Source organism: Bidens hawaiensis, unplaced genomic scaffold (genome assembly GCF_021521415.1).
Source record: "Bidens hawaiensis isolate Kalapana, Puna unplaced genomic scaffold, B.hawaiensis_p1.1 tig00026838_1, whole genome shotgun sequence".
NCBI lineage: Eukaryota > Viridiplantae > Streptophyta > Magnoliopsida > Asterales > Asteraceae > Bidens > Bidens hawaiensis.
The window spans coordinates 151619-174781 of record NW_027494320.1 but is presented as its reverse complement, the minus strand read 5'-3'; the positions used below and the strand labels follow the sequence as shown (position 1 = coordinate 174781).

General features: G+C 37.0%; 1 protein-coding gene across 1 annotated transcript; it reads left to right on the top strand.

Annotated features, from left to right (window-relative positions):
* Positions 1–12257: 12257 nt before the first annotated feature.
* LOC143574094 (uncharacterized) lies at positions 12258–14448 on the top strand. Its single transcript, XM_077058810.1, has 3 exons — positions 12258–12390; positions 13068–13201; positions 13453–14448. The coding sequence occupies exons 1-3, from the start codon at positions 12258–12260 to the stop codon at positions 14446–14448; spliced, it is 1263 nt and encodes a 420-aa protein (XP_076914925.1).
* The last annotated feature ends 8715 nt before the right edge of the window (positions 14449–23163 follow it).

Genomic DNA, 23163 nt, shown 5'->3' with positions numbered 1-23163 from the left:
GGTGCATTCCGTCCTATCATTGGGTGACGCGTGTCTAGGTTGTTATACCCATGCACATGGGACGTATAGCTCAAGCTATCACAAGAGGACACGCGTCCAAGCGGTTATCAAGATCTTCTAGAAGAGGACAGCTGGCCCAATCACCTTCCTACATCCTTCGGCTATAAATACCTTGTCAACCTGCATGAGGTACTCATTCACTCACAGTTATTCTGACTCACTTATACTCTGACTACTCTTAGTCTATTACTTTAGTACTTTCTCCTTTACGAACATTACTGATTCTCACGCCGGAGGGTGGTTACAGGAAGACCCCCCACCTTGTCCTTCCTGTAACGAGACTCACGGTGTCTGTTTTGCAGGTTCCGGTCATTGGACTTTGGGAAGTTGTGCTCATACTGTGTTAGTATTTATCGTATTTTACCCTGTGGACTCATTGGATCCAGGACCCATAACAGGGGATCGGATCTGTGTTTCTTCAGTTCGGTTTCAAAACATTTGTTTTTCTGCATTTATGTTTTTAGTTTTGGTTCGGTTTCTATTTATTCGTTTTTGGTTTCGATTCGCCATTTTAGCTTCGTTCACTTCACTTTCAATTTACTTGGTTTGGTTTGGTTTCAGGTTTCGATATTATTGTTTGATTGTAGCTTTTTTGTTTTTTTATCAATGCAGAAATCGTTTAGTTCGATGTTTTTGTTGCTAGTATTTAGTTTTTTGACACAAACACAACCCATTTAACCAAAACCTGCAAAGTTTGTAGGTTAGGAGTTCACATCCTCACTTTTATGTAGAATTGAAGAGACTTTATGAGTTTTGAGGGTTGATATGCAACAGCTTTAACTTTATGATTCAAACTGAAGCTTTTAGTTGTTTTCACTGAAGTGGAGTCAAAATGGCATAAGACTGTTTCATTTAAAAAAAGTTGTTGCCAATATCTAATTAAAACAAAGCGAGTCAAAATCAAGCTAAAAATCCAATATTTACCTCTTTCAGGTCCAGGAAGCAGATGAGACCTCCAAGAAATTGCGGTATAATTTGGAATTAAGAAAAGAGAATTAGGGCAAATAAAGTGTGTGATGGAATAAAGCTTACACTTGGAACCTTTTAACACAATGTGGCATATTGATCATACTTCCCGCGAATAATTTCTTGACACCCATGGATTCATTTCTAAAAGTTTTCAATTTGAATTTATTCGTTTTTCTTCCGATCACAAGATTTTTCATTGCTAAAGTCGCCAAATAACATGTAGTCCATAAAATAAACCTAAGCTTTTACTTTTTGTTTATAAATATTAATATTTAATTCCCGTCAACACATGTACACAAGAATAGGAATCCATCGATAACGTAAACAACCTAAGAGTGAGCCATATCAATATATATATATATATGGTCGCTTGTGTTTACGCCTAAAGTTCTACCTGGCACGTTTCTAGGTTGTCTATATCATTGACAGATTCTACACTTCAATGTAAATTATTTATATATGTAAATTGCAAAATATATAAACAAATGGCACGACATTTACCAATAACATAATACCCACCAAACACAAAAGACTACATAATACCAACAATCATATCCAATCCGCCCCTGATGGGAATGCGATTACACCTCACCCGGCTCGTTTGTTTCACCCTTCAAATCAGCCAACTCAACGTCTGGCAGTGGTAAAGGAAGACTAAGCTTTGCAATTGTTAGGAAAAATGTTGCGACCACCATTCCCGCCAAAAACACAGATAAGAGCCCATCACCGAAATTGGCATCAAATTGTCCACATGAGCTGTGAAATGAAAATGATGTTAATGAAATCGTAATGTACAAACTTATGAAATAATAACTTGTACCTGTTCTATGACGACGACAAGATTAATGACACCTTGTGATAGACCTGTAAATTGTAAATCAAAAGTTAGAAAATATCCATTTGTGTATTTAAATGTCTCAATGAAAGATATTACCTTATCCACCTCCAAGGTTAACAGCAAGGATTGAGGCCAAAGCACTTGTCCAACTCCAAGGTTTACAGCTTGGATTGAGGCCAAAGCACTAGGAAGTAGGAGCAGTTAAATACACCAAAGCATGCCATAGAAATATGTTAAATTATTATTATTATTAGGTTAATATTTGATGATTTGTGTATGTGTAATCTAATTATCTTCATTATTTTAGGTGATATGTTAATTGAATCGTATATGTATTTGATGATTTAAATATGTGTAACCTAAATAACTTCTATAAGATAATGTTGTAGCTATTTTGATTTCATACTATAGAGTTATGTGTTGCTAGTTTATGTGTTATGTATATTAAAGATATTACCTGTTAATAAATTGATGTAGTGGCAATGAATATCTTATTATAAACAAATAGCAAAAGACGTCATTTATGTTTGGTCTAATTTTCATTAGATGTCCTTTATCGAAACAAATAACAGAAGACATAACTCATGTATCAAATCCATTTCAACTTACGTCTTTAGCACTAACCTAGTTAAAATTTTCCGTTAACTTTGGTCATGTGCTTAGCACATGAGGGAAGTGTGATCATTTTACCTCTTTAAGGACTGTAATTAGATTAAAGATTGCTCTTTTTGTAATAATCATATTCTTCATAACCATCCAACCCATCACCACCATTCAACACCATCAACTCCGGCCACCACCATCCTCTCTCTCTAAACTTTAGCCACCACCATTCAACACCATCAACTCCGGCCACCACCATCCTCTCTCTTCAAATTTTCCGTTAAGTTTGGCCATTTCACGCCACCACCAATCACACTTCCACCTGTTGTAACACCACCAATAACTCTTTAGTAAAAGATTTGTACTATTCATACTACAGAAGATAATATTACAAACAAACAAACACCAAATTCATTAAACCTTAAACCAAATCCAAACACCAAACCAAACAAATTCATTTCCGGTTATTAAAATTCATCTTCTCATAGTACCGAATCGAAAGCAACGATAACAAAAGCTGCACCTCATATTTTACCCACCGAGCTTTCACGGCGGCAGGTTTCGCAGAAACCACCGTGCGCGGCGACGGCAGACACGGCCACCCCGACGAGGATGACGACGTGGCGGTGGAGGTTGTCGGCTTAGATAACGGCCAGAGGTAAGAGGTAATGAGAATGAAGCTTCCGGAAACCACCAAGTGAGAGGACCACCGAACAAAGTTGGGTGTTATCTCACCCGATATTCGCCCAGTGTTTTGTACAAATCAATTCCCATAGTCGTTCATCCTAAGCCGTCCGATGCGTCCACGTGTTTGAGAACCTCGTACAGCAGAATCTCGTCCAGCAGAACATCGGTGGTCGTGTTAATTTCTGTAGGTTATGGAATTCACGGATATTCTTCTTCACAACCCCTCACTCTCTGTCTTTACTGTAATTAATATCACAACAACACACCAACGGCAGCCACCTCCGCCCTCCATCATAAATTATATCACCACAACTCCGGCCACCACCATCCTCTCTCTCTCTAAACCATCTCACGCCACCATTGTCGGATCTGTAAACCATCTCACGCCACCACCATTTAACCTCGCCGGAACCCCACTAAACTCCCCATATCCAACAAAAGCCCTAACTTTGATTTCTCTAATTTCTCAACGATTTGCCTCTGTCAATTTAAACTGATAAGAGGGTCTTTGTTTGTTAGATGATTACGACCCTAAAACACACAAGCACTAACCCGATTGATGACAAATTGGCGGGTGGCTGGGAGTTGGTGGTTGTGAGTGGGCTGGTGGCCGGAGTTGGTGATGGTGGTTGCAGTGGTGTAGGGAGGGAGAGGGCATGAAGTTGCAGGTTAGAGAGAGAGAGAGAGAGAGAGAGGACAAACTTTATCATGTTTTTATTTTTATCTTAAAGTTTAAGTTATCTACACAAATAGTCCCTCAAGGAGTAAAAGACGAGTTTACCCTCATGTGCTTTGCAAATGACCAGATTTAACAAGAAAATTAACTGGGTTAGTGCCAAAGGACATAACGTGATAGGGTTTTGAAACGTAAAGGATTTTTTGCCATTTGTTTCGATTAAGGACGTCCACTGAAAAACCAATTAAAAATAAATAAAGTCTTTTGCCATTTTGTCCTTATTATAATAGTTCATTTTGAGAATATTATTAAGAAATGTGCAACCATTGTTAAGAGAAACAAACAAAGAATAAATTAACCTATATATCTAAACAACTATGAAAAAAATAGATATAACTTATTATTACGAAAGAAAAACACAGAAGGAATTGTTAACCAAATGCGAATAAGAGAATTTGTTTGATCAAAATATAACGGAGAGTATATATGATCATATTTTGAATTAAACTTCCTGCAAAAATGAGGAGTAAAACTAGGAATTTTTATTCAACAGGATCTTGACGAGATAAATATGTGAATATGGTTGTAGTTTAAAAGGCCATACTAACCACATTTAAAAAATGTAAAAAATCTGATTGTTGTGTGTGTGAGTTTACTTACTGCATGTGGGATGCCGAGGATGGCGAATATACTTAAAGCTCCATAATGACGCTCGAGCCAAGTGACCCCGACTCAGCAAACTTCGTTAAAGCAGCCGTCACCACCAAACAAACCACCAACAAAAAACCTAGATGTACCATCAGGCGCCTAATGCTACCCACCGAGTCAACGCTCGATGCATAGAGCAACCACCCCCGACACACATGAGTCGATGATCATACCTAGAATACTCTCTCTCTCTCTCTCTCTCTCTCTCTCTCTCTCACCCAACTCATGCAGCTTTCCTTTATGAGTTTTATCACCGTAGACTGGGCCGCCCATCCAACTTTCATCGTTCAATAGGAAAGCATACATTGTGATCCAATTTAAGTATGGGAACATCATCCTACCTACATGCTCTGTAACAAATTTGAAAGTGCGACAAACATGCTATCGGTCGAGTTACCAGGGACGACGGGCACATGCACATATGTATCTTCCGATACATACCATAGGGCAAATACTTTAATCAACAACAGAATATCACTACTATGAAACCGCAAACCTTCATGTGTGTACAATTGGTGTCACATACGTTGGTCTTGGTAAATGGCAGCCATTAATATAAGGGAGTGTTGTAGTAGTTGGCCAAATAACCAATGGTCTTCCCAACACATGTGAAGAAGACAAACAGGGCCCTTCCCATTCGAATATGCCGAGGGTTTTGATGCTAGACTGTCGCTATCTAGTCAAAAACAATTAAATCAAGTTCCTAATCACCTAAGCAAGCTAGGGTAAGTTGGGTGTCGAACCACGAGGAGTATGTGGTCAGTGTAACGTGTAACAGATTTTGTACGATTATGAAGTAATGAATTGTAGTGCTGATCACACAAGCAAACAAGTTGGGTTTTAATGATTAAACAAGCAATTAACAATCTCTCAAACAATTAATAGAAACAGATCACACCCGGGGTTCAAGTAAGGATATAACAGTAATCTCATGTTAATTTTACATATTATTATCTAAGACTAACAGAGACTGATTAACTAGACAAACCTTAGGCATCAACAATCGTTAACACACGGTACTAGTTATCAAACAATCCTTATCAGTGTAACCCAACTAAGGGCAACTGTATGCTTTATCATATTCATACTAGTCAAACAACCCTATATGCAATTATCAAAGCAACCAACAAACTAATCGTTCAGATAGACATAAACCTAAACCGACTGAATACAAGGCAATACTAGACATCAATACTCATAGATTACTCAAAGATAAATACAATCAAGTTGTTTTATAACATATGAGAAAACTGAAATAAAACAAACTTTACATCCCGGGTATGAATCTAGAAGATTAGTCGCTCATGGTCATCTTATGATCTTCAATTCTTGATTCTGGATTAAGAAACATGGATTTTGTAGTGATTGGAGGTGTTATGGAGCTCCCAAAATGGCCAAAGTTCGTCCCAAAAATGGTTGGAATCAGACCCTTTACGATTTAGGGTTTTATCCTTTATATAACAGCTGGGCCCATGCTTTAAATCTGAATTTCGCGTATCAGCGTAAGCTACTCTGACCCCTAGCGTAGCTTACTCTGGGTGGAAATCCCTTACTCTGAATCTGACTGCCTTACTCTGAGTTAATTTGGCATCCAGAGTAGGTTACTTTGATCCCGGGTTATCTTTCTCTAGGAGCTGAATTTCAATCGACTTGTTTCTTTTCGTTTCCAACACTTGTGTAATGGCTCCAACCTTCCCGAGACTTCAAATCATGCTCGTAAATGTCTCCAAATATTATCTTTAACTCTCACAAACCTATAAATCAAAAGCATACTTGAAGTACCATTGTTCTAACGAAAAACTAATTAAAAACTAAGAAATTAAACCCGACCATCACATCCCCACACTTATCTTTTGCTTGCCCTCAGGCAAAACTCTAAAGTAAACATCAACCTCCATCATAGATATGTTGATTATCGTCATTAATACTAGTAAGGTTTAAAGTCATTCCCAGTTTCCCAGACTGACACTTTCTAGATTGACAACACACAAATATAATCAATGATGTTTTAAAAACAATAGAGCCGCCCAGACGAGTGTACTTTGTTTCCGGTTAAGGCATACATATTCATACCCCTCACACCATCAACACTCCTCTCGGTTTAATATCTGGACTAGCAAAAGATGTGCTAGTATATGTATCTGCCCTCAAATACCAAATATGAATCACAACTTAATAATCTTGCAAGCCAGTCTTATCTCCACCCATTACCCACCAGTTGTATAAATACTCGGACTAAGGTTTTGCTGAGGCTTAGGTTTGGGTGCGGATTAGGCATATTTAGTGACTAAGGTGGATGAAACTTAGTTTAACAAATAAACAAATAAACAATCAGATACAAACAAACTGCTATTTACGTTGACTGAAACATAACTAATAACTTCTTTTTGGCTTTTTCTCTTTTTTTTCTTTTTTTTTACTTAACAGATAAGAAACGCAAACTGATAAAAAATATTTACAAACTCTAGTGAGACATATGTACATTGTGTATTATGCTCTACCCCTGACTATATACAACTCGATAACGAACTGAATTTCATCACACAAGGTTAAAATAAAATAAAGTCCAAGGCTAAAATGGTGTGTAATGTGGGTTTAACAAATGAAAAGGAATAAAGTCCAAACGGGCTCCTAGGGGGATAATGTTGGGCAAGGAATTTTATTTAGTGGTGGGAGGATGTATGTACGGGCTTTCTAAAGTCCTAATCTTCATACAGGTGGTGATATTAAGATCTCGATAAGCATATGACAAGCAAATTCTAATTCTATAAAACATACCGGTTTCCCTCAATAAATGATAATACATATTTTATATTTATTATATAATATGTGTATTAAGTATAGGCGCTATCTCACAATATGTCTGGAGTTATGGGCTGCCGATATGAAACATGTATACCCGTCCCCTTGACTCATTATCCCCGCCTAAACGACCCCATTTTCAACTTCTCTTTTTGAAGTAAATTGTTAAGAAAACTATCGAGAAGCTGAAAAACCAACCATCATCATAAACTTATAACTTGGCATTAATGACAATAATTAACAGTTGATAACTTTGGTTTCCGAACACTCTTAGAGGTACTATCGGGATAAAATTTTCAAATTTCCCTCATCCCCACACTTGAGGTTTACATTGTCCCTAATGTTAAAATATTTAAACAGTTAATGAACATTTGAGAGACGGGGTTGAAATTAATAGTTTTATAATTGAAAATTTCAGGGCTCTAATGTGATGGTTCTACTAGCAACCATACAATTACACTTCTAGCAATTAAAACCAAAAATAACAAAAGAGATTATGAAACTGAAATCACCTAATGACAATGCAATGCAAAAATGCGGCTCGTAAACACTCTTGCACACCCGTCTCATCCAAATACCAACCAAACAACCGAATCTGCAAAATCTCGAGACATGTAGAAGCAAGTTTCTCACAAGTGTAAGACATAGGTCTTTTAAGAGTTAAATAAAAATGATTTTTTTGTTAGTTTTTTAAAATAGTTACCGAGCAAAATTAATTAATTTCATAATAAATTTTGTTAATCGAGTTAAAAATGTTAAAAGACCTAACTCAATTTCATAGTAATCACGATTGCATTTAGCATATGCAACAAGCCCTTTAAACCCCCCTGGTAGCCCGGGTGGACGAGTGGGGTCTCGTGAGGGTTTATAGTGAACTACACCCACAAAGTTCCAAATACAACAAAATATACACATACCTGGATTGACCACAGCAAAAAGAACATGAAAGCGCTTTGGGTAGCTTAACTGAAACCTCGTTTTTTGAAGAAAAAAACTTTACCGAACATACAAAATCCCAACTTTTCCCGTACGAAATCCCCACACTTGACTTTTTCTATAATGGTACGCTTGCAATACAGTTAGTAATATAAAAAAAATGCAAACTTAAAATATACAAAATGCACAATTACTACCCTTTTGAAAATTTTATGACATTCAAGGTGGGCGTCTGGCCTGCTCCCGTGCCGCCTTCTCGTTACATACACGCTCCTCAAGAGATTCTTCCCCAACCTTTTGGCACACCATGATCCTGCTATTTTTCTTTTAATTCTGGTGGTTTCTTTACCTCTATCTTTTTCGCCTTCTTTCCCATTCTTGTTGTTGTTTCCTAACCATCTTTACCCCTTAGCTCATTCCTTCAGTCACAAAACATTTCTCTTTAGTGTGATCCTTGCTCAAGGATTCACACTTGCCAGCAAAAGGGCTAGTAGCATTTTCAAACAATGGTAACCGCTTATCACAGTCTCCACACTTAATTTCCAAATCCTAGGATTTGAGATTTTATCTTAATCTTTGATTATTTCTTTCAAAACCGGTACATGTATGCCTATTCTAACTTGTTTTAATCTCTACTTGTGTGACATGTAAACATGAATTCATGAGTTTTGATTCTTAGATTACTCACATTTGTTAAACTCTTGTGACATTTTCGTACTTTAACTGGTTTCAGGATCTTAACGAGATAAATATGTGAATAAGGTTGTAGTTTAAAATGGCATACTACCCCTTAAAAAATGTAAAAACATGAGTAAAAAATTTGATTGTTGTGTGTGTGTGTTTACATACTGCATGTGGGATGCCGAGGATGGCGAATATACTTAAAGCTCCATATATGACGCCGAGCCAAGTGACCCCGACTCAGCAAACTTCGTTAAAGCAGCCGTCACCGCCAAACAAACCACCAACAAACAGCCTAGATGTACCAGCAGGCGCCTAATGCTACCTATCCACCGAGTCAAACGTTCTATGCATAGAGAAACCACCCCCAACATACATTAGCAACACACATGAGCTGATGATCATACCTAGAATACTCTCTCTCACCCAGCTCATGCAGTTTTCCTTTATGAGTTTCATCACCGTAGACTGGGCCACCCATCCAACTTTCATCGTTCAATTGGAAAACATACATTGCGATCTAATTTAAGAACGTGAATATCATCAATACCATATGCTCTGTAACAAATTTGAAAGTGCGACAAACATGTTACCAGTCGAGTTACCAGTCGAGTTAACAGGGACGACCGACACAGGCACATATGTATCTTGTGATACATACCATAGAGTAAATACAGTAATCAACAACAGAATTATCACTACCATGAAACCGCAAACCATGCACAATTGGTGTCACATACATTGGTCTTGGTAAATGGCAGCCACTTATATAAGGGACTGTCGTAGTAGCTGGCCAGATAACCAATGGTCTTCCCAACGCATGCGAAGAAGACAAACAATGTGCTTCACGTTCGAATATGTTGAGGGTTCGATCCTGCAAGGTCTGCTAACAGAGCCTAGCATGGACCTCGGAAGATGCTGTCTCCAACCCCTAACAACCAAGAGCCAGTCACGTAGATAGTAACGGATCTTGGAAGAGTCGGCGGTGTGCCAATGTCAGCCGCATATGCGAGAAGAAAAATATGGCTATGTTGTACAATAGAACACCGCATGCAATAAATGGGGTGCGGGACCAAAGCGTGAGGCGCACTGTCGCTGTAATGACCGAGGAGGATTGGAATAAAAAAGCTAATGAGCGGGCCACTAACAAATATAAGGAACGAAGAACTTTCGGGTTATGAGTCGATTTCGTCTCTTCGTTTAACGTTTGGAGATGAGTAGGCATATTTGTGATTTCTTCCATGGTGGATTTGATTGCATTAATTTCTTGGAATCATTTTTAAAGATTGGATCTTGAAACCCTAACTCAATCAAAAATGAAAAAACAATGGAATACAGTGAGCCATTTCATCAAACGTTTGGTCCGCATAATCAGCATGCGTGGAAATATATATATATATATATACACACACACATCACACATGCTCTTCCATTCAACGAAACAAAATTTTTTAACCTTCTCTCTCCATCTGTGTCAAAACTCTCAAAATGTCTAAGCGAAGAATGATAGTTGCAGCCTTATCGTTCTCGGTATAGAGATATGGCGTCTCACATTCCATATTGTCACCCAACTATGATAAGCTCATAGGGCCTTCAAGCCTATCATCGTTCCTTATATTTTTTAGTGGCCCGCACACTAGCTTTTTTATTCGAATCCTCCTCGGTCTTTACAGCGACCGGCGCGCCTCACGCTTTGGTCGCCGCACCCCATTTATTGCATGCAGTGTTCTATTTACACTGTAGCCATATTTTTCTTATCGCATATGCGGCTGACATTGGCACACCGCAGACTCTTCCAAGAGCCGTTACTATCTACGTGACTACCTCTTGGTTGTTAGGGGTTGGAGACAGCATCTTCCAAGGACCATGCTAGGCTCTGCTAGCGACCTTGCAGGATCGAACCCTCAACATATTCGAACGGGAAGCGCCCTGTTTGTCTTCTTCACATGCGTTGGGAAGACCATTGGTTATCTGGCCAGCTACTACAACACTCCCTTATATAAGTGGCTGCCATTTACCAAGACCAATGTATGTGATACCAATTGTGCATGGTTTGCGGTTTCATAGCAGTGATAGATCTGTTGTTGATTACTGTATTTACCCTATGGAATGTATCACAAGATACATATGTGCCTATGCCGGTCGTCCCTGGTAACTCGACTGGTAACATGTTGGTCGTACTTTCAAATTTGTTACAGAGCATGTGGTATTGATGATATTCACGTTCTTAAAATACATCGCAATGTAAGTTTTCCTATTGAACGATGAAAGTTGGATGGGTAGCCTAGTCTACGGTGATAAAACTCATAAAGGAAAGTTGCATGAGCTGGGTGAGAGAGAGAGTATTCTAGGTATGATCATCAGCTCATGTGTGTTGCTCATTTGTGTTGGGGGTGGTTGCTCTATGCATAGAACGTTTGACTCGGTGGATAGGTAGCATTAGGCGCCTGCTGGTACATCTAGGCTATTTGTTGGTGGTTTGTTTGGCGGTGACGGCTGCTTTCACGAATTTTTCTAAGTCAGGGTCACTTGGCTCGGCGTCATATATGGAGCTTTAAGTATATTCGCCATTCTCGACATCCCACATGCAGTAAGTAAACACACACACACAATAATCAGATTTTTTTTACTCAGTTTTTTTCATTTTTTAAATGGGGGTAGTATGGCATTTTAAACTACAACCATATTCACATATTTATCATGCCAAGATCCTGAAACCAGTGAAAGTTGGAAGATGTCACAAGAGTTTAACAAATGTGAGTAATCTAAGACTCAAAACACATAATTTCATGTTTACAGTTCACACAAGTAAAGATTAAAACAAGTTAGAATATGCATACATTTATTGGTTTTAAAAGAAATTATCAAAGATTAAGATACAAATCTTAGGATTTGGTGAAATCGGAATTCGCCTTCGATCCGTTCGCCGGAGAAATCGCGATTTCAAATTCAGGTACGTTCGATCCATAAAAACCTAATTCGCGAATCAATTATGTTGTTTCGTCGCTCTAATTGAATATGAAATCGCGATTCAATTGATTAAAAATTGCTATTGGAACGGCGGGATGTATTTGGGCGGTATTTCGGGAACGCCGCTCCACACTCTACAGTCCAAACCCAATCAGCGCTCATAACTCTTCGATTTCCCTCAAGAATTAAAGTCTGTAATTATTACATAAGATGTATATAATCCCAACACTTTCATCTCTAATTTCACACTCAAAAATCAATCTGTTCTATAATCTATACATCTGTTTCACAAAAATATGTATTCTGTCCAATATTACAATTTTTCAAATGGCTTTTGGAAGTCAATCTCAATCACAAAGAACAGTAGATGAAAGCGAGACACATGTAAGTGAGACTCAACGTACTTACATTGGCGTTGGTGATGATGGGGTTGTTCATTCATCAACAGCAGCAAGTGGAAGTCAATAAAAAGTTGAGAAAGATTCATGTAAGCCACTACTTGGTGAAGTAACATTCCATGGTGCGGTAACATTCCATGGTGCGGGAAGCAGTAAGAATTCAGGCGGTAGCAAACAATGGACTTGTAATCATTGCAAGGAGAAGTTCACAAGCACTTACACGAGAACTCACCTTCATTTCTTCGGGGCTGCTGTGGGCAAAAACGATGATATTAAAAGATGCTCAGCAGTACTTAGAGATAGAGGGCTGTATGAAAGGCTTTTTACCAAGGTAAAAAAAAGCTGAAAATTCGGGAAAGACTTTAAAAAAATCAGTTTTATCCTCTCGTGCACCTTCAAAGAAAGGCATTGCAGAAACTATTGGCGCGTTAGAGAGAAACGTGGTAGATTTGAAGATAATTAGAGGCTTGTGTGCAAACGAAATTCCGTTTAATGTGTTACGTAACCCACACTTTCTTGAAATGATAGATGCCATAAGGAATGCACCTGTTGGATATAAGCCACCATCAAGTGAAAAGGCGAAAACGATACTACTTAACGAAAGCGTTAGGGATGTTGAGAAGGAGTTAGCACCCGTTAAAGACATGTGATACACCCAAGGAGTTTTGATCGTTTCAGATGGGTGGTCTAATGTCAAAAGGAGTCCATGATGTACTTGCGGTTAAGGTGGATTTTTAAGGAGTGGAGAAAACTGGAGTGGAGATTGCTAACTTTCTTAATGGGGCTATTGAGACGATTGGGCCAAGCAACGTGTTGTCGGTTGTGACGGATAACGCGGCGAATTGCAAGGCCGCCGAAAAAGAGATCGAGAAGGTATATCCACGTATATTTTGGTCCCCTTGTTGTGTACACACGTTAAATCTTATTTTTAAATACATGGCAAATGCAATTTTTTGGATGTTTGACACTTATAAAAGAGGCAAGGATGTTGTTAAATATTTCCTTAACCACACTCATGCTTTAGTATTTTCAAAGAAAACTCAAAGTTTGAATTATTGAAAATTGCAAAGACTCGTTTTGCATCACATTATATTCTCTTGAGAATGTTATTGAAATGTCGATAGGCACTAGCAACAGTTTCCGTCCTCAATTCTTGGAGGGAATTGATGAAAAGTGGGGACGAAAATGGTCGAACATCCGAGGGAAATGTGCCTAAGACCATCAACGATGACTTGTTTTGGGAAGATGTTGAGAACATATTAGCCATCACAAAACCAGTTTATTTGCTAATTAAATTTTGTGATGGTGAAGGTCCTAGAATGGGAGAAATTTATGAGAAAATGGACAACATGGTTGGTGAAATTAAAGATATTATGATGGAAAACAAGTTCTTGAGTTATTTCCCTGAAATTAATAAGATTGTTGTGGCTCGATGGAATAAAATGACAATCCATCTTCATTGCTTAGGCTTTGCTTTAAGTCCTAAATTTTATGATAAATACTATTTAGAGAAGTTAGCACCCGGTGGAGAGCGAAGAACGACTCCTAACAATGACAAAGAAGTTACACTTGGTGTTATGGAGGCGTTTAAAAGAATTTCTGAAAATGAGGCTGAACGACAAGTGTTGCAACAACTATTTGCAACTTTTCATATGAAGAAAGAATTATATTCAAGAGCCGCAACGCAAGCCGATGTTGTCATTATGGATGCAATTGATTGGTGGGCTACGTATGGATCGGAGACACCTGAATTAGCCGAAGAAGCAAAAAAGGTATTTTCCCAACCAATTAGTAGCTCTTCGGCCGAGAGTAATTGGAGTACATACTCATATATCCATAGCGTGAAGCGGAATCGTTTAAATTCCAAGAGAGCAGATAATCTTTTGTTTATTCACTCTAACATTAGGCTTCAATCGTGTTTTACGGAATCTTATAAATCTGGCCCGCACAAAAAGTGGGATATGAATCCAGAAAACGCTTACATAGAAGGCTCAAGTGCTAGATTGGAGGAAATGATGTGGGATGATCTTGATGACGAAGGGGTTGAAAATGGGAGAGGAAAAAGGAAAAGGCAAGATTATAACTTTATTGTTTTGAATGTCTTTCTTATTATGTTTTGAACATTTGATTTTGAACTTATTTTGTACTTTGTAACTTTGTTCTTGTATGGTGGTACCTTCACTATATTAGTAATGGAAATTTTGTTTTGAAGTTAGTATTTTTAGTTTTGTGTTTTGTAAGAGTGTATTATAATAGGCATAAGAATATATAAAGTATATATCGGACCGGACTACTTGGTACACCATACCGGTTCGTACCAAAATGAACCTACCCCTCCGTACCGAATTCGTCTAGCCTAGCGAACCGCGTAACCGTACCGGAGTGTACCGCGATTTACGTGACTATGATTTGTTCAACACTGGTAAACTGTTAATGTGTACACGCCTAATGAAAGCAGTATAGAAAAATGTTCAAAGAAAAGATTCTGACCACTAAACCGTTGTTTTCAATGTCTTTGTGTTAAAAAGAGCATTCAATACAACAATTTGTTTGTGGGTTTTTATGATGTTAAAGTTAGAACTCACCAACGTAACTGACTAACATATATTTAAAGAAGGTTTATAGCTTCTAGTAACAAGGTAAAGAATGTAATGGAATAGAATACATCATTCAGATTATTTGGCTAAGAATATAACTTGCATAGCTTATATGACAGGTTAAACTCTAAATCAGTTTGTTTTAAGTCAAGTTCAGAAGTACTTCCAATTTAAAATATGTAAAAAGACACTAATTTAGACTGTTGTGCTTGATAAAAATCTTTAATTTCATTACACCACTAAAGCATGGAACAAAATATCAAGATATGTAAGAATGCAAACCTGACTGAAAAACGTGTATCAGTGTAGGCCCGCATAATACCAACGAAACAAAAACAATATCAATCAAAACGGTTTTAAACATAAATGGAAGTGTTCCTTAAAAACCCTTACACAAAATTCAATTGACTTTTGCTTTAAAATCTTTACCTGTGGGTATGAAGACACTCCGCAATGTTCTTCAACCAAACACTCCCATTTTCGTCCAAACACGTGGATCAGCTGTGAACAAACAAATGTAAATCAACTCAACTTTGACATTCTCAACAAGCTTTGAATACAACCACTTTACATAGTGAATTAGTGCCGTGTAAGTATAAGTGATTGATGTGAACTTTTGCCAAATGGGGGTTCGGATAAGATGGATCGGTTGAGACTGAAGTACTCAGGTTCGGTGCGGATTGTTAACGGAAACAAAAAGAAAAAAGAAAAAGACAAAAGAAAAAGAAAAAGAAAAAGAAAAAGAAAGAAGATTCCATCGAATGCGTTATGAGCTTCGTAGGTGGTTTTGTGAATCAGTGAAGATGTCATCTACATGAATTGGTAACGGAAACAAAAAGAAAAAAGAAAAAAGAAAAAGAGAGAGAGTTCATATTCTGTGGTAAAATAAAACAAATAAATAAAACAGAAGAAGTTACCATCATCATCATCAGATTCGGTTTTAATCGTCTTGTGTATTCAAATCAAATGTGAACACAAGTATTCAATATTAATCATTAGAACCACCTCATCCTCACCTTCTTTCGTTTCCTGCACCAATTCCTTTTCCTTTATATATAACGCTTTTTATTTCATATATCGATATTGTAATTCATAAATTATTAATTAGAGATGCGCAAATTGGAATTGATTATGGGTGGAAACTCGAAAGATGGTAAAACAAAGTTAGTTTTATTAGCAATCTTAAAAAAAATGATGATGAGTAAAACACTAAGTTCAAATATTGTAGATGATATGAGCTTTTTTTCCTAAATACCCGTACCTGTACCTGTATTCGTACGTGTTTATTGGGTACAGGTATGGGTACGCAAATTTACTGATTATAGGTACGGGTAATTTCGGGTACAGGTACATGTACGGGTATTACGGGTACTGGTACCCTTTAGAACATGTAGGGGCTTTTATTAGGTTTCCAACACTTATGATTTTACTTTCAAGCTGGATTTTCAAAACATAATATATATATATTAGTTGAATAAGTTCATTCTCAATTTATATGTGTATATTCATATATTGTGTATTCGTATATTTTTATTTCATGTATGTGTAATTGTGTATATAATTAAATAGCATGTATTAACTTTCTCTCTTGTTTTTATATAGAAATTAAGAAAGCAATAAAGTAAGAAAAGAAAAAGAGAATGAATTTTATATTTTGGCTGATTTGTTTCATTTTTAGTTTTGATATTATGTTTTGGTTGTGGTATTACGATTTTGGTATAGATAATTAATTGTCGGTATCGTACCGTTACCGATACCTAGTTTAGTGGAGATTTTTTTTTTAAAAAAAGAACAAAGAGGTACCAAAGCGGGTACCATACCCAAAGTATCTGTACCCATACCCGTACCGGTACCCGTACCCGTGCCATATAATTCGGGTACGGGTATGAGTACCAAGATTTACTGATTTTAGGTACGGGTACTTTCGGGTATAGGTACGGGTACGGTCCCGATCTCATCCCTAGTCCAAGTCAAATATTGATAATGATATGCAAGAGAATGATAATATTAGTCCAAATATTCCTTTCGGTTTCAAGTCCTTCAATATGAGCAATCAAAAGAGTAACATCCGATAAAGTAAAAAAAAAAGAGGATGTAATTACTCAATTTCAAGCTTTTAAAAGAGAAGAAATATGCACTCCATGTGTTTAAATTTATTTATTATCGTGTTTCTATTTTTATTTTGTGTATATTGTATGAGATATAGTAAAAAAATATTGCCCCTGAGAACCGGCGAGGTTTTGTAATGTAATATATGGATAGGTGTTTTGGTGATTTGGTGGTTGTATATTCGATCAGTTTTAACTGTTACAAATATACAATACAACGTTAGTTTATCGTTAAAAGAAGTAATGGTTGTACTAAAGAAATAAAAGTAATCAAGAACATTAAACATTCATCCAAAATGAAGAGTAACATTTAAGATTTTATTATTTTAATATTTATCCACTTTATAACAATTATCATTTTGTGTTTATTTTCTTAACTATTGCATTCAACCAATAGTGATTCATGCATAGATTTTTAATACTCTTTAACACATCAATTGATTAAGTTGTTTGGTGGGTGATGCTTTAGGATCATACATCATTAGCAATAGCAATGAGTCACGTTTAGGTCGCATGTTAACAATTTTCCCGTATCTGATTGTAAAATTGTTTTCATACCTGACCCAATACCTAATAGGTATTTGTTAGGTAATTACTCATTGGGTATCGGGTATACCAATTAGCAGGGATGGACATAGTATAATAGCAGGGGTAGCCTCCGCGACCTATCAACTTTGTCTGTAGTGTAAAAAAATTTCAGTCGGTTTTCGTGCTTCGCTAGCCCTGAAAAATAAAAACGTTACACCTGTGTGTTTTAAGTAAAACCAATTTAAAAGTTCAACCCAACTAAAAACAAATTGTAAAGCCCAAACAAATCAAACTCATTAAACAAATAAACCACGGCACCACTCCAGCACTCCGCCGGTCACCACCTGCTCTGCTCCGCCAGGTCCTCCCTCCTCCTCCGGTTACCAGAATCCGATAACCACTCACCATTACGGGTCGACTTTGTACTTGCTCAATTTAGATATTAAACTTTTAACTAAAATCATAATTTTTTATATAAATTTTGTTTATATGAAATTGTTTGTCGACAATTGAATGATTGGTTATGGCTTATTGGCTTTTTGGATAATATAAGTCGGAAATTGGAATTGATTAGAATTTAGAGTTTATGTCTAAATAGAAATTGATTAGAGATTTAGGGTTTATGTGTAAATTTGAATTAATTATGAGTTTATGGTTTAAATTTTGTTTAGGGAACTTGGAAGATGAGTAACAAAGTCTTATTAGCAATCTTTTTAAACGACAAAGAAATGAAAATGATGATGTCGATCCAACACCAAGTTCAAATATTGCTGATAATATGTAAGAAAATGAAGATATTGGTCCAAGTTCAAATAATGATATGCAAGAAAATGCTAAGTTTGGTCCAAATATTCCTTCAGCTTCAAATCATTCAATTTGTTTAACCATCGATTTAAGTGATCTTCTTTCGTATCCCTCTTATAGACCACATATTTCTAGTTATCATCCTAACCAAATAGATGACATAAGAAGAGCGTATCTTGTAAAAATGAATTTTCAACAAGGAGGTCATGATTTTAAATGCACAATTAGTCTAGTGGCTGGAGACGTTTTAATGTAAAATGGTTTGCTGAGTATTTGAGGCTTCTCAAGACGGATTTGCCCAATCGAATGAGTGGTGAGTATTTGAACAATGCTTTAATTTGTGTGGTCGAAAGAGAAATGTTTGATAAAGTAAAAGAAGAGGATGTAATGGCTCGATTTCAAGTTTTCAAAAACCGAAGATGATAAATATGCAGTCAATGTGTTTAAATTTATTTATTATTGTGTTTCTATTTTGTTCAGTTTACATTGTATAAAATACGGTATAAAATTTTAAAAAAAAATTAAGTTACCCTTGACATTTTGATCTAGGTCCGTCACTACCAATTAGTCTGTTAAAAACAACATGTTGGGAATTATAAATATATTTCCTTTTTATTTACTATTATATTGTTGTATAAATTTATTTAGGTAACAATTATTACAAATTAACATGATACATTACATGCATATAAACGTATCTTTAAGAGCCCATCAACTGAGAAACTACAAGTACAAGACATCATTGAAGAAGAAAGGATCACTTGGATAACCCCATAATAGAGTTCCTTAAAGAAGGGAAGCTTCCTACCAACGACATTGTAAATAAATAATATCACAACGAGGGGTGTTCATCGGGTCAACCCGATCGGGTTTCGGGTTAATCGGGTCAGGTTAGTCGGGTTTTCCTCAAAAAATATCTAACCCGTAACCCGACCCTATTAAGGTTCGGGTTAGTCAAGTTCGGTTTATTCGGGTTTCGGGTTTGTCGGGTCGAGTTAGTCGGGTTAATCAGGTTAACCATGTTAATTTATGATTTTAAGTTGTTTTTTCTGTTTGTAACTTATAGGTTGCAAAATTTCTCATTCCACACAATTTTCAATTTTTTTTACTTGAAAACGAACCGAACGAACATGAACAAAATCATGTCCATGTTCTTTTATTTAACTTTTAATGAACACGAACACTTAATCGGACAAATATTGGTGTTCATGTTTGTTAGTTAAAAACTAAACATGTTCGTGTTCATTTATGTTCATTTAAAAACTTACATTATTGCCTTTATAGTGCTTATTTTATCTTTTAATTATAGTATTTAAAGTCAAATATCACCACTAATCGGGTTAACCCGAAACCCGACTTTTTTCCAAAAATGAACCCGAAACCCGACCCTATTAACAATTCGGGTTATTCGGGTTAACCCGATTAAAACTTTTGGCCCTATTTAACCCGAACCGAATTTGCTTATTCGGGTTCTGTTTTGGATAAAAATCAGCTAAGGATAATGTATCCAAATCTGTCAAGTGAGGTATAGTGCTAACACGATAATAGTGGTTGTATAAATGAAATCTTGATGAACACAAGGATTTGATCACGAGGGAAAAAATCCTTAATTACGATAATCTATACTTCGGTCAAAAACTAACAAGGTAATCTTTGGTCGAATCGCTTCGGTCAAGGATTAACAAGATAATCTTTGGTCGGATGGTAAGTGATTATAGTAATCTCCGACACAAAAAACCCTCGGACGGTGAAAACTATCACCGTCAAGTTTATTAATAGTAAAAGGTGATTACAAGGGTTGGAGTTATTGATCAACAGACACAATGAAAGCTATGTGTGTGTTCTCTGATGAGCTAGCAGCTAGAATACGAGTGTAAATGTGAGCGTGTCTAATGTTGATCAAAACTCGGTTATATAAAGAAAAATAATAAGTAACTAACTAACAACTATTCCTATAATCACGCTAGTATTCCACTCTTCATCATCGTGTGCTTTGACCACGTGCTAATAGCCGTTCAGTAACGAATCAAGTGGTGGACCAGGTCTAGGAACCATAGTTGATATTCAAATATCAGTCTTCATACGAATTTGTCCATTACTAGCTATACTGAATAAGGATCTTGTATCCATACTCCAGCTAGAGAATACTCCATGAGGATAATTGATATCAGCATGTCCTAAAATTGTTATACCTATCTAACACATCACCATACTAAACGCAATCATTAGTAAACAAATAACACCGAGGATCATTGATCCTTTATAACCCGTTATATATCTCAAGGATAATCTATCTATAAGATAGTTAAGGATTAAGGATCCTCAACATAAAAATCATGCCCTAACAATTGCCCCCAAAATGGCGGGTGATTGTGTAAAACAGCTGTCATTTTGAATTTCAAATCCCTTCATAAAAGAAGGTGATTAGACGTGTGTCAGGCATTTTAATATCTACAAACCATAATTATATGCCGCCTATATATGCGATGATTATAACTCTTTTATAACCACAGATCAAGGCGTTTCTCAGGTATCATTCTTTCCTCTTGTTTATTTTCTTTCAACATGTCGACTACTTCTGTACCCTCTTCGTCTTCTTCTTTCAATCATACTGACCCCGATGATCTTTATCCACAAGGCATCCTCTAAGCTCCCTCTTCCGAGATCTGTAAGTTCACAGATCCGGAAATCGATGAAATCCGATCACATGTTCCATCCGATACAGTTTTCCGACCCTTCGACCCTACAGCCCGTAGCGATAGTATTTCAAAAAACTGGGTTTGCTTTCCGGCCCAACCATTTTTTATAGGTTACAAGTATCCTTTTCCCGATTTCACCCAAAGGTTCTTCACCCTAACGGGAATTAGTTACATACAGACCATGCCGATGTTGTGGAGAACCCTTCATACCATAGAGAGGATAACCGAAGAAGAAGGAGTCGAGTTCAGCCTAGAAGAATTAGCATACCTGTACAATCTTGTTACCTACGGTTCCAAACGCTTCGTATTCAAATAGAAACCTCACCAAGAAATTCTTATTTTCAAAGTCACCCTTAATGGTACCTCTGGAAAAACCAATTTTTCTTCGTAAGAAGGGATTCCATTCCGGGTGGAACCAACCTTCCCATAAAGTGGATACCAAAGGGTAGGATCTAGGATCCTTAGGTAACCTAGATAGGATACTTTATTCTTCTACTGATAATTTTTATTGCTTGTGTAGTTGAAATTTTTGATTTGCTGGCTGATCTACTTGGAATTGAAGACAGAGTGAAGAAGTTCTTATCACTGGATCCTGCAATCAGAACCTTTCAAGCAAAGTTTATTGAAGCTTTTCAAGGATCAAACTCAGAGTCAATCATGTCAAGTAAGAGTAATAATTTTTAGTATTAAAAAGTGTTAGAGTTGAAAACTTATCTGTCATTTGCTGTTTACAGGTGCTCCGAAATCAGGAAAGTCTGCTTCCAAGTTCTCCCTTAAGGATATCGACTGCATGTTTAGCAAGAAAGAGACCCCGAAATCAACCCTACATCCGAGCCTCGTCCGATCACAACCCGAGCCAAGTCAGGAGCTAAGAGGAAGAAGAGTTCAGACCCAGAGAACCCCTTTGATGCCGAAAAGCAGATTCTGGAAATGCTCTCTATTGTAAGGATCCTTTATTCATGTCAATCTTTATTATTCAAGTATCTTCCCAAGCTTATCCTGCTTTCTTTTATAGGACATCAATTCTGCCCGAAGCCACTATGAGAAGGCTGTTGCAGAGCATGAAGAGACCCTTGCTGCGATGAGATCAATGGCTGCTGCTAAGGATAAGGCTCTCTCAAAGATGACCAAAGAGAAGAGACAGATAGAGGAGCATGCTGCTGCACTGGCAGTCCAGATGCAGGACGAAATCAACCGGGCTACCGAAGAGACGAAGGTCTGGGCAGCCAAGTCGGTCCTCCTCGAGGCTAGGATCAAACTGGTGACTGAAGCCAATGATCCATCCTTTGACAAATCTTCATGGGAAATCAAAGAATGGAAGCAAGCCTTGATCGACTTGGGTGGAGGCAAGGATGAGGCTGAAGCTATGATGGTTGAAGCAGGGACGAGCGGTGTGAAGGGTCAGGATGAAGCTGAAGGAGGAAATGAGGCAACGGTGGAGGTGGAAGCAAATGCTTGAACGGGTGATGAAGGATACAAAAGACAAGGCCCAAGCCCGTTTTATTTTGCTTTTATGATGTTTTTATGAACAATTATTATGGTCTGTAATAAACAGTAGTAACTAGGGTAAAGGATCCATGATCCTTAAGACAATTTGCGGGGGTGACAAAGGTGGAGGGATACTCTGTTTGTGGGGATGAAGCCTTTGTTGCCCCTGTCTTTTAATTTTCCTGCACTTATGAACTCTTAGTAGTACTTACTTAACCCAGATGAATGGTCCATCTTTTGCATGGTGAAGTCCGGGTTAAGAATTTTGGATAAGTCCATGTGGCTTATTTTAATTAATATAAATCTTTTAACTATTTGTCTGTTGTTTATTTCTAAAAGTTTATTAGATACAACTTTAACATTGTGGATAGTTTTGAGAAATAATCTTAGGTAAAAAATTTTAGGATAACAGATCCTTGTGAAAATTACTTAGGATAGAGTATCCTTAAAGAACAATCAGAGGATAAAATATCCTTAAAAGTTGATAAAAGTCACACAAAAGAATATCCTTAAAGGACAAAATTTTGGATAAAGTATCCTTAAAAACAGGTAAAAGGTTTAAGTAATAAAATATCTTCAAAGGAGTAATTTACTAACTTGAAATATCCAAA